The sequence below is a fragment of the Clarias gariepinus genome, chromosome 14 (assembly GCF_024256425.1).
Source record: "Clarias gariepinus isolate MV-2021 ecotype Netherlands chromosome 14, CGAR_prim_01v2, whole genome shotgun sequence".
Taxonomy (NCBI): Eukaryota; Metazoa; Chordata; class Actinopteri; order Siluriformes; family Clariidae; genus Clarias; species Clarias gariepinus.
The window spans coordinates 12,874,831-12,887,214 of record NC_071113.1 but is presented as its reverse complement, the minus strand read 5'-3'; the positions used below and the strand labels follow the sequence as shown (position 1 = coordinate 12,887,214).

The following is a 12,384-nucleotide window of genomic DNA, read 5'->3' as shown; positions in this document are numbered from 1 at the left end:
ATGGCAATTAGTTTAATCTGCATGTCTTTGGACTGTTGGAGGAAACCCACCAAATACGGGGAGAACAAGTACGAACCCGTGACCCTGGAGTTGCAAGGCGCCAGTGCTAACCCCTACACCACCATGATCTAATATTCAATTATAATAAAGACAGAAATTTATATTCTAATGTAATTTTTTATACCGATTAAGTTGGGAGTCGGGGACTTAGTGTGCTCTGACACCAGAAGTGGTGACTTCTGTCTAATGATTTATAACGAGGTGAGATGTAGAGCATTTATAAAGCTATGAGAAGAAGCATGTAAGGAGTAAACACTTTATTCATTTTTATACTGTGTAACTATTTCGCTTCGCACACACATGTACACGTGCACACAGAGGCATTAAAAGAGTCCATGAACTTCTTACCCATTTACCACATTTAATAATTATTCACAAGGTTTGTTGACAACAGAGTTTTACAATTATTCACAAGGTTTGTTGACAACAGAGAATTAAAAGGGGGAAAAAAATCATAGGAGCTTTGTGAGAAAAAGCTAATAAATTTTCAGAGCAGTTTGGAATGAACTGGTCATTCCACATTGGGCATAAATGAGTCCTGGCCCCGTCATAAACATATAAACACACACACACACACACACACACACACACACACACACACACACCCAGGTCAGAGTGACAACACTGAAGAGGAGTGTTATACACATGGTAATATACTGCCTTTTAACAGATAAAGTATGTGCCACACAGCTGAGACCAAACACATTCTGGTACGCCATCAATGCATGTTGAACTCATTACTGCTAAACGGAACGAGATGACCGTCTGTTATAAAAGGAAAGACCAGATTCTAAACGGATTTTATTACCATATCATATCAATGCTTTAAAGGTTTGAGATGATGATGCATTGGGTATGACTATACCGGCTAGTGTGAAGGTAAAAGACAAACAAAAGTAAAAGAACATGCTTGAGGATATGCTAAGATCTATTATACATGCATTGAGCAAACAAATCAAGCAAATATTCAACATTAATGGGAAGGACTGTAGTGCCTCAACTTCTCACACTGCTTTATATTCATATGGTTCTGCCTTGTGTAGTTTCAGTTTGCAGTGACTCAAAGCTTAAAACAGTGTGTACTAACATATGGATTCAATTTCCTGAATTAAAAAAACAACAACAAAAAAAACAACAACAACATGATGAACAGACCAACATTTTACAATGACATCTAGATGATGGACAATGCACAGATAAAAGTCTGGTCTCCATTAGTAAAAAGGCACCCTGTAACACTTGAAAGAATCAACACAGTGTTGTGTTGGACTCCCATCGTGCATACACAGATACTCAGAAGTCAAAATGGCGACCAACAGCATAAGGCAATTTTGAGGACTAAGAGGTAATGGGAGAATGAAGTAGAAAAATGTATAAAAGAACATGGATGAACTCCAGCATCATATATATAGGTTGGAGATTCTATTCAATAAAAGGGAATGCTTGATTCCCATTGGCATTGCAATGTCTGCAGAAGCTTAATAGTCTATGTGTCTCCACCTATAAATGAATTTCTGAGTATTAATCAATTTAAATGGAGATATAACATGTACTGTATATGTGGCTGGTGACAGCTGGTGATTGAACACTAGACATTTGAGGTGACACAAAAATATTAGTAGTGTTTGACTTCATTTACTATGATTAGCTTAACACTCTATATTTGCCTTAAATACTGCAGTGTTTGTCAACAGAACTGCAATGCTGATATCCTGCATACCTTTGTCACATTATTTGCAAAGGTAGATACACATACACAATCTAGGGGTTAGTAAGGGCAAACCATTTACATAGAAGCAGAGTGTTTGTAAATTCATTACAGAGACTGGATTTTCAAGATGGTCTACATTTTCAGCCTTGTTTCAACCCAACAGCTGCCAAGCCCTCTTTCAACCCAACAACCTTAACTTCGAGTTCTCTGCCAAATGATAAAGAACCCCTTTCTTCATACTGGCACATTCTCATAGGAACATAGGATTCTGTCGGCATTCAGACTAACAGAGAACTACTCTTACTGCTGGATGGAGCTTTGGAGCAGGTTCTTTAAAGGTGCATGTTTATTTTAAAGGTACACTATGCTGGGATTCTTTAAAAGAAACACACAGAGTGTCGATGATAAATGTACAGAGAGGTCAATAAAGGCATTTGTTGGAAAAGTGTAGGGGGTATGTTTAGAGGCTCAATTAGAAGTTTCAAGTGAAAATATGATACCATCAGATAATGGCACAAACATGACTAACAGTAAAATGATACAATCTGCAAAAAAAATTTGTTTAAATAAAAACTAATTTAAAAGCCCACAAAAACAACATCTATTACAGTGTAGTTACACTTCAAGGCTAAATAGAATTATGGTCATTGTGAATGGAGTAGTCATTCAGTGAACAATTCATCATTCAGAGTATTAAATAAAAGTAGAGCATATTGTTACTGGTGAACAAATCAGCACTCAGGTAATCTAACAAATCAAAAAGCTGATGATTGATAAACATGAAAAATCTTGGTCCCAAAATTTATAGCTTCTAAATATTCAGGTGAAGGAATCTTACAAATGCCACAAGCCGATATAATTGATTTGATTTGGATAACACTGCTAAGTCCCGCGGTCCTGAATACAGGATAAAGCGGTATAGAAGATGAGTGAGTAAGTGAACACTGCTAACTTGTCCTATGGATCTTTTAAACTGATTTAAAACTGTACAATACTTTTAACATAAATAAGAAAGTCAATAAGTACTAAGTTTAAATCTCGTGCCCTGCTGTTCAGGCCTAAGTCTCCTGTTTACACTAATGCTGGACCACAGTGTTTAGTTTACTGAGGTGTGCATAGTAATGCTTACATCTTAATCATGGAATGATTTTGCTGTACATTGCATATTACTAACTGGTAATCATGTTGGGTCAAATGTTCTTTTGCTTTCTGTAACATCAAACTGGATGCAACTCCAGTGTGGCCAATATGAAGGGAAAAGCAAGTCACCTACCCAGATCATGTATGACTTTTTGTTACTATGGCCATGAGTGAATGCCTATGAAAATGAATTGATGGCCATGTATTATATAAACTACCATTAAGGGTTAATCGTAAAATCTAATTCATTGGACCTTAAAAACCAGAAATGTCAGCAAAATCTCACTAAAAAATTTTGGTAAGATAAAGAAGACTATAATACAATGGAACCATGACTTTGAGATTTCTTTTAGATTAATTTAAATCTATTGTACAAGTCCTGTTCTATGCCAAATAGTTAAAACATATAACACAACAAGGATTCTGTAGAAATGCTCAGCATCAGTCTAAAAATCATCAGATTTTGGCTTATGGGGCATTGTCTACTGACATAACCATGTTCACTTTATCTTACAGCAGATTGTACCGTTCTTATTAGTGGCAAACCCACAGTACCCTCCAAACCTGAAATCGGTATCTAGATTAAGCTTTCAAACATGATCTCAGACAGCTGACTTGGCTTGTCCTGGTTAGAGAGGAGGCTTTCTTGGACATCTTACAGCAGCTTCTGGTTTAAAAGTTCAGGAGTTCTTCAATGCCTCAAAGGTCATCTGTCATTTTCAGTAGCTCGAGGAAGGCACCAACAGCCCCAAAATAACCCTGGATACATGGGAAATAATGGAAAATGGTCAGCAAGTTCATCACAACCTTTTTGAAACATGCTCAGCACCTTTTCATTATGTACAAAACAGTCAGTTAAAGTAAGTACTTGAAAAAGTTAAATATTTCTTTCTTAATATGGTTCACATTAACTAACATTAAAGACTTACTTCATGTTCCAAAAACAGGGCTTTCAACTGTCCTTTTGACCAAAAGTCCATGGCGTAAGCTAGCAGCTTCGTGGAAACCATGTTGATTCGCAGGAAATTCCCAACAAATACAACTCTTTCAATTTTCTAAATAAAAATAATAAAAAATATATTTAAAAAAAAAAGAAGTAGTTTATGCCTCAGGGTTCAGAAAACTACACATTCAAAGTCATGTCTACTCATTTAAAGCATAAATGTGACCTCAAACCATCTTATTTCCAGATCTTAGTCTGGTTTATAAAGCCAAGCCAAGCTTATCTAAAGAGGGAGATCTAGGTTATTTGAAATAAGCTGCCTACAACAATGATCGGAAGGTGTTTTTAGTATTTGATGAAAACCCATGGATGTTGTCTGTCATTTCGATGTCTCTAGTGTTATCTCTTGTGATTTCTTTAGGACACAAGATTTTAGTTTAATAATTTGTATATATTCTGTAAGATACAGCCTGAACAATTACACTAAAATGGTTACTATGCATTTATTGACTGCTAACAGAACAAGTTGTTTCCCAAGAACCAAGAAAAAAGTGGAAGGAAAACTTTCAGCCTCACAACGCCCCCTGTCGGGTCCTCCTGGAAATACCTGGATATTTAACAAAACTTCTGATAAAGTAACCTTATTACATAAGATAATCTATTCACTTATGACTTTGCAAAAAAAATATAAATAAAAAAGTGTAATGCAGTGTTGCATTTACAAAGGGAAAAAAATGGATGCAACCTGCGTTAAATGAGACTCTGAGTCTTTATTGTCTTACCAGTTGGGATTTATAATAACTACATTTCAGATCTCTTCCATTACGCCCCACTACTAATCTCACATTTCTTTTAGACAAATGTAACAATGTTAGACAAATGTCTTAGAGCTACACTACTTTCATTTTCTAATGACCAAACATATAAAAACAAACAAGGACAATAGCACGGTGGGAGTGTGTTGTTCTGTGTGCTTTGATAGCCCTGTACAATGCTGCTTGATCTCCATGCCACAAGGCAACACTGTAAAGAAGCTGAAAGCACACAGTATCAGTTTTCCACAGGCTTAACAGGCTTTCTTCTGGGTGGGTATGGCTGAAATTATCAAGTGTTTTAGAGGCAGTTCATATTAATAAAGAAGAATTTGATCTGAGCAAAAGATAGATGTAAAAAAATAAAAACATTTCAGTGCTTTCTTTCATTCTTACTGCAGAATGAATGATATCATTCATAGCTGTTACATTACACAAAGAAATAGTCAAACCTCATTCACAGCACACATGCGGGCAATGGACCCAATGTTGTTTGTTATGGTGACAAGAGTAGCTCTGGCCAAGTCTTCTTTGCTGATGCTGTCACGTCTCTCCTTGCTCATCATGTGACCAAAACTAAAAGACAAAAGTAAAGCACTTCCATAAAGATGATCCATAGTTTCTATAAAGACAAAGCATTATATTGCTGTGAGGACTTATTGAATGGATGAAAAAATAAATCATTTGGTACCTGGAGGCTACAGCAGACCCTTGAAGACCAAAGCGCTCGTAATCACCACCGTAAATGTCCTTTACCAGCTTATCGACGTTGGTACTATCCCCTTTCGCTGCCATTTCTAACGCCTCCTCGAACGTCTCACAGCCAGTTAGCAGGCAGCACAAGCCGAGGAACGTACCCCCTCCCAAGCTGAGAATGACACAGATTATTTATTACTGCCACAGTACAGAAAGGACATTACATTATTTTACACCCACATATCCTAAAGCACAGTTCAATCTCTTCGGTCTAACAAAAGACAGCAGATGCTGGCGGGATGGCAAATCACAAGTTTAACTTAATCTTCTTATTCTAATACATTATCATTTCTATAGTAACAGCTAATTCACGGGACTTGGCTGATGTTAACAAGACAAATTAAAAATGTTTTGCTATTTAAACAAGGCCAGGGATATGATAAAGCATTATGTAAGGACACATTAATTCAACATTAATAATTTTTTAACTTTGTAAGTTTTTAGCAATAGGAATGTCTTCAGAACAGATGCTCCTCAATAAAACATGATGACTGATTTTTGTCTTATTCATTTCAGGACAAGAAATTTCCTGCATGTCTTTTTCCCTGCATGTCTGTCTTTATATCTGTCCAGACGATTTTGTCACAGCATTGGACAAAACTGACTAAACAGAATTTAATAAAACTTTGCCAATCCTTTAGGATTTGCCTGAAGTTAAATCTGTGGCATAATTAAAATAATGTTGAGTACAAGGGATGATGTGAGCAGTTATGGCCCCCTTAGGTCACAGCATCTAGCGTTTTTTTTATTTTTTTTACTAATACAGTGCTTTTTCTCCTCGAGGTGGGTTTTTTACGCATCACTCAAAACCAATCAACGCGATAGTTTTCTGTGTATACAGTGGAACCTTAGATTACGAGCATAATTTGCTTCAGGCGCATGCTCGTATTTCAAAACACTTATAAAACAAATCAAATTTTCCCATAAGAAATAGTGGGAACTCAAATTATTCGTTTCACAGCCAAAAAAAAAAAATACATAAAAATAATAATAAAAAAAAAAATTAACCTGCATTTTACCTAAAAAAAAAAAAAAGGAAAAATAAATCCCGACAAATAAGTGTTTCCGTTGTGTGCGCACAGGCGCTGTGTGTGTGAAGCTGAAGTAAGGAGCCGTTCCCGTCTCATCCCTTTTCGTCTTACATAGTTACCCTTCCTTCACTCTTTTCACACAAAAAGTTGTGTGTGTGTGTGTGTGTGTGTATAAATCTAAAGTAAGCGAAGAAGAGGAATCAGCCCCTCCATTTTCATCTTACACAGTAAACCTTTCTTCTTTCTTATTTTAATTTTACACAAACACACACAAACGGAAAGACTGTTTTGTCGGAATAATTAGCAAGGAACATCGCTAATGACACTCGCATGAGCGCATACTAACGGATTCACTGCTGTAAAGTAAAACAAACAAACAAATGAACCTGCACTTTACCTTTGAAAAGAATCGCGACAGAGCTGTGTTTCTGTGTAGAGCAGAGAGAGAGAGTGTGAGTGAGTGAGTGTGTGAAGCCATGAAGGGGTTGCGGGGGATGTAAAGGTGAGAGTGTGTGTGTGTGTGTGTGAGAGAGAAGGGGCACAGTGTCAAATTACGCGCATGCACACACATAACAGGCTGAAACAGAGAGGGAGAAAATGTATTTTTAACCTCTCTAATGAGACTTTCTTTTGCTTTACACGCACGCACACGTGTGTTATAAGAAACAGTACACGCGTGCTGTACACACGTGCTTACAAATTGATTATACCAGTGAGAGACGTGCACTAAGACTCAGCAGGGGAGACGACTACTGACAATTCTGCAGTGCAAGAGAGAGAAAACATTGGCTCAGTTGTGATCATATGACGCTCGGCATAAAAGCAAGAAGTGAATGCGTGATAAATGATACTCGGTACTCGTAAACCAACACTTGCTTGTTTTTCAATTTAGTTTATTACAAATCTTGCGGAACACTCACCGTGTTACTCGTAATCCGAGGTTCCACTGTGTAAGATTTTGAAGTCAGTGTGGCGATACATAAATTGGTGCATAAAAGAATTTCAATCCAGTAGTGAATAAGGGCCATGCTGAGAAAGCTTTCTAACTTGATGGTATCCAAGCGCTAGTGAAAAGCTGGGATAAGTACATTAGTGTAGCACGAGTCCCCTTGTGTATGTGTGCACGTGTGTACACATATATGTACTTTAGGTACACCTTGGACTCACTTTTGCATTCAGAACCGCTTTTATTCTGCATGCAATAGATTCAGTATTCCAGCACCAGCCTGAGCCATCCATACATGGCAGGATGAATCCATGCTTTCATGCCAAATTTTGGCTCTGTAATTTGAATGTCGCAGCAGAGATCATAACTCATCAGACCAGAAAACTGAAGCCTCAGTTTCCTGTTCTTAGCTGACAGGTTTGACACCCGGTGTGGTCTTCTGCTGCTGTAGACAGTATGCTACAAGGTTCAGTGTGTTGTGCTTGCAGAGTTTCTCTTTAGCATACCTTGGCTGTAACAAGATTGAAATTTAGGTTTATTTTGCCTCTCTATCAGGTCCAACTCACCCCTGGCCTCTGACATCAACAAGGCATTTTCCGCCTGAGAACTGAAGCTCACTGAATATTTTCTCTTTTTTACACCATTCTCTGTAAACCCCAGAGATGTTTGTGTGAAAATCCCACTTTCCCAGAAACACACACACCAGCTCACCTGGTACTAACAATCATGCCACATTCCAAGTCACTTAAATCACCTTTTCCTTCATTCTAATACTCGGTCTTGATCCTTAGCCGACTGCTTAAACAACGTCTACATGCCTAAATGCAATGATCAAACTCTTTGAAATGAATGCTGATTAGATATTTGTGTTAATAAGAAGTTGCACAGGTGCCCTTATAGACACACACAAACACCGTACAGTAACTTCCCTGTGGCAAAGGTCAATTTTGGTGTTATTGTCCTGGGATGGTCATCGTGGTGCTTGATGGGTTTTGCAAATGCACAAATTCTTGCAAGAACTGTTGACCTTTGGATCTTAAAATAACTGACTGGTGTAGCTGTTGGTACTTGATTATATAATTCTATATGTGTTATTTCACACTTTTGAAATCTCCAGTGTTCTAGAATGTAGAAAAATAAACCATGTTTTGCCAATGTTTACCAAGGTAAGTTTGTTGTCAATGTGTTAGGGTCATTTACCTGGTGCCTGTGACGCGCTTGTAATTGTCTTTTGAGTAAACTGCAAGGATGCTGACCCCTGAGCCAATGTTTACCAGCAACATGGGAAAGGGATTGTCAAGGCAACATGGCATCTTGACACAGTTTTCGGGATCAGATGGGTTTTGGAAAAAGTAGCACTCTGGGTGGCCGTTGAAACCAACCGAGTCAACGTAGAGCAGGCCCTGGATCAGACAGTCCAGCTCATCCAGCTTCTGCAGCTCCAGATTTGCCACCTAGAAATAAACACAGACAATGAGAGATAACGATCACTGAATGTCTTCTCCAAAATGTACTATAAATAGATGGCTTATAAACTGTGGTATAGGTCTCATTTTGTGGGGTATTCCAAAAAGTCATATGAGCAGTACCAATGCTCCTAGCAATGCATCCTCCCCCATGTCTCAGAGAAAATATGCAAACTTGTGAGGACAGACTTGGTAGGCTTGGCTAATTTGGTAAGAGTATGAAAAACAGTGAAGATTATTTTCATGTCAGCCACTTTAATAATTTTAGTAGCCAAGATATCACATGTATGCATGTAGGAAGATATGACGTACTGGAATATCAGCACTATATGAAGCTTTTTTCCTTTCTGATATATATATATATATATATATATATATATATATATATATATAGTATATAATTTTATATTATATATAATTTTATATTATATATATTTTTTTTTTTTTAACTAACCGTCCTGAAATCCTCCTCAAACTTGTAGGCTCCGCCTCCAGTAGCACACAGAGTGGTGTGCAGGCTAGAGAAGTTCTTATCACGACCCATCTGGATAAAGCTGTGCATGTCGTGTGTGGGAAAGCGGATGAAGTGAAGGTTGCCCTTGCGGCCACACATGATCAGGTTCTTCAGCTCCAGGTGTACATCACGGATGCCCGCATTGCCGTAGGCCACGTTAGAGGTTAGGTAGCGGCGGATGCTCTTCAGGCTCTCCACTTCTTCCTGCTCCTCTTCGGCTGTGATGTCTTTAGGCTCAAAGTAGACCAGCTTCACCAGAGTGCCTCCGATATCCATGCCAAACCATGGAAAGGCTAAAATACAGCGTTAGAACCATTAGAAGCGGACATTTGTCATATCTGGCATACACGAACACCCTAGTGTACAGTAAAAGGTGAATTATGTAAGTCACCTTTAGTGAAATGTTAAATAGATTAAAAGAATATTAGATTTGAACGTTAAATTTTTAAAAGGTTAAGCTAAAATGTTGATACTAGCTTTGACCATCTACACAAACAATTCTTTTGGATAAAAAACTAAATTCAAACAAAAACTTTTCTTTGGGTAAACACGCCTTAATAGCAAAGGCATGACAACAAAATGTTTAGAATTGGTGCTTGAGAGAACAATTGTCCTCGGGCATCAGTACGCTGAGAAACAACATGGTAGAACATGTACACAGTAAAAATTATTTAAACAATAGGACTATGTTTCGGAGTGAGTGTAAAGTATTTTTCCTGATTTTAAACATATATTAGGTAGAAACATATGAATTACTGCAAATTATACCTTAACACATCGAAAAATATGCTGTTATACGTTAACTTCTATATGCACCCCCATTTGAGGAGTCTAAGTGATAAAATCAAAGAAGGACATGCAGGAATGGGTTTATTGATCAAATGTGGTCATAATATAAATCAAGAGACTTTATTATTAGTGGAACAACATAAGCATGCATTGGAAAGAAATAGATGTGTTTAATTGTGATAGGGGTCACCCTGAACTTTCTTTGCTGGATTATATGCTATGCATCCTATCCATTTTTTACGATGTATCTGCTATCTGTGGACCCTATCAACAAAGCCTTATTGAGTTGATAAAGGAACTTTAACCCTATTTCAACAAAAGAAACGGCATGACTGGCAGGAGCACATGTAGGTGAAAGGTGTGTTTACCCCCTCCATGAGGCTCAGGGAGAGCAAAGTACTGGACAGGCATAAGGAGCAATGTGAACATATGAAGGGCACGTACCAAAAAAATGTCAACCTATCCCTCACTCTCACTCTCTCTCTCTCACACACACACACACACTCTCTCTCTCTCTCTCTCTCTCTCTCTCTCACACACACACACACACACACACAAAGAAAGACAGAGGGAGGGATGTAACATTGTTACAAGGAAAGAGATATGATATGCACTCCCTTCTGTAATAAAGCTACATTTCACGTGTCTTGTGTGATCAGTCTGACTTTATTTCGATTATGTTAGCAATACGCCCCGCCCATTTTTATGGGCCTCGCTTCTGATTGGTTGTGAAGCCATGTCAGTCAGAGTGGTCGTGTTTTTGTCACATCTCCTGAATCTGTGACGGCCAATCAAATTCGGTTTCAGAACCATACACACGATTTCACAATATAATGCACTCAGGGCCATTTCAATCATATACCAAACGCTACCGTCGCTGTTTTTAGATTACAGGAAAAAAAATTCAGTGTTCGTCATGACCATTTCATGTCAAGTGTATTTAAATAAAAATGTTATAACATAGCATGCTCTGGATTCTTCAAGGACGCAGTGGAGATGGGTTCGGAAGCTGGAAATGGCTGAATAGATGAAAATGTGCATGATATATATATAGTCTATTATTTAAAATTTTCCACATTTAATTTAGACGTGGAAATGTCTTTAGTGATTTACATCTTTGAAAAAGAATCGCTTAGTATTTACTGTTAGTCAGTTGTATGTCATATCTTTCCTGGAGGAAGCGGCAGTAAAATGCCGGACCAAAACCCTGAGGCGATGCGACTTACGCGGTCGGTGTTTCCTCCCCGAATCCACGCGTCTCCGCAGCCTGCAGCGTTTAGCAGGAGAGCCGTTGTTATGCGCGACGTCCTGATGCTGAAGAAGATGGTGGAAATTTTCGATCCCATTATGGCCACCGCTACAGTTCGAGTCAATATCCTCTCCTCCTCCAGCGATACCGACACTAACGCCACCTCCGCCGCTCTTTTCAGCCTGCGCCGGGTGAAACCCGTTCAGCAGACCGTTGGTGTAGTGTGAAGGCGCCCCATTATGCTCGGGTGTTTTGCCGTTCTCCATGGCTTCTCACACCTAATGGGAGAGCTAGACGCGAGTCTGTGAACGCTTCGACGAAACACAATGAAAACCTTAAACAGAACCGAGTAAAGGCTGTAGTAAATCGGGGAGCTGTCACTGATAAGCCGAAAAACGCCTTTTCTCCGCTGTCTACGACGTGAATTCGATGTCGCTGTCGGTCATTTTTCCCTTCCTCACGCGCTGCGCTCGAGCACTGCAGCTTCCGAGTCAAACAGCCGGTCGGTGACGTCACGCGCAGAAGCAAACGTCACGATACAGAGGAAGGAATGAAGGAGTGGAGAGTGGTAGGAGGAGAGGAGGGGTGAAGCGGGGCAATACGCACTGGTCTCACCTCTGCCCTCATTTCACTCTGCTACTGTATTCCAGTTACTCAGATATGCCCAATTACTGTGCGCTCATATTATGTTTCATACGTCTTTTTATTTGGCACGTTAACTGCTACACATCGTTAACTGCTACGCATCCAGACGTAAATAAACACCCATAGTTTTATTGCATGCACCACAATATGTTGAGCAAGTAAGGTTCAGCTATTAATACATTATATATTATATAAATTACACAGAATGAGAGGGTTCTATAACGGATCTTCGAACAGCATAATCAAAATAATGCTCACACGTTTTGGTTCATGCATTTTCTCACTGGGGAAACTGGAGACTCAGGGCACACACACATACACA

The 12,384-nt window shown here is 38.8% G+C and overlaps 1 protein-coding gene across 1 annotated transcript; it reads right to left on the bottom strand.

The window, feature by feature from the left end:
• Nucleotides 1–302: 302 nt before the first annotated feature.
• Nucleotides 303–11,913, bottom strand: pank1b (pantothenate kinase 1b). The gene is made up of 7 exons (XM_053512032.1): nt 11,395–11,913; nt 9,320–9,672; nt 8,600–8,853; nt 5,358–5,534; nt 5,119–5,242; nt 3,841–3,966; nt 303–3,670 (listed from the first exon to the last, which is right to left on the bottom strand). Exons 1-7 carry the CDS (start codon nt 11,681–11,683, stop codon nt 3,611–3,613), a joined length of 1,383 nt encoding a protein of 460 aa, XP_053368007.1. The 5' UTR covers nt 11,684–11,913; the 3' UTR covers nt 303–3,610.
• Nucleotides 11,914–12,384: the final 471 nt, after the last annotated feature.

Bases quoted from the DNA above. Each gene is read 5' to 3' on its own strand.
- pank1b (XM_053512032.1), bottom strand. From the start codon at position 11,683: ATGGAGAACGGCAAAACACCCGAGCATAATGGGGCGCCTTCACACTAC. The intron at 5,243-5,357 runs GTACCAAATGAT...TTTGTCTTTTAG, and splicing joins GGGTCTGCTGTAGCCTCCAG to TTTTGGTCACATGATGAGCA. The intron at 3,967-5,118 runs GTTTGACTATTT...ATTTTTATTTAG, and splicing joins GCATGTGTGCTGTGAATGAG to AAAATTGAAAGAGTTGTATT.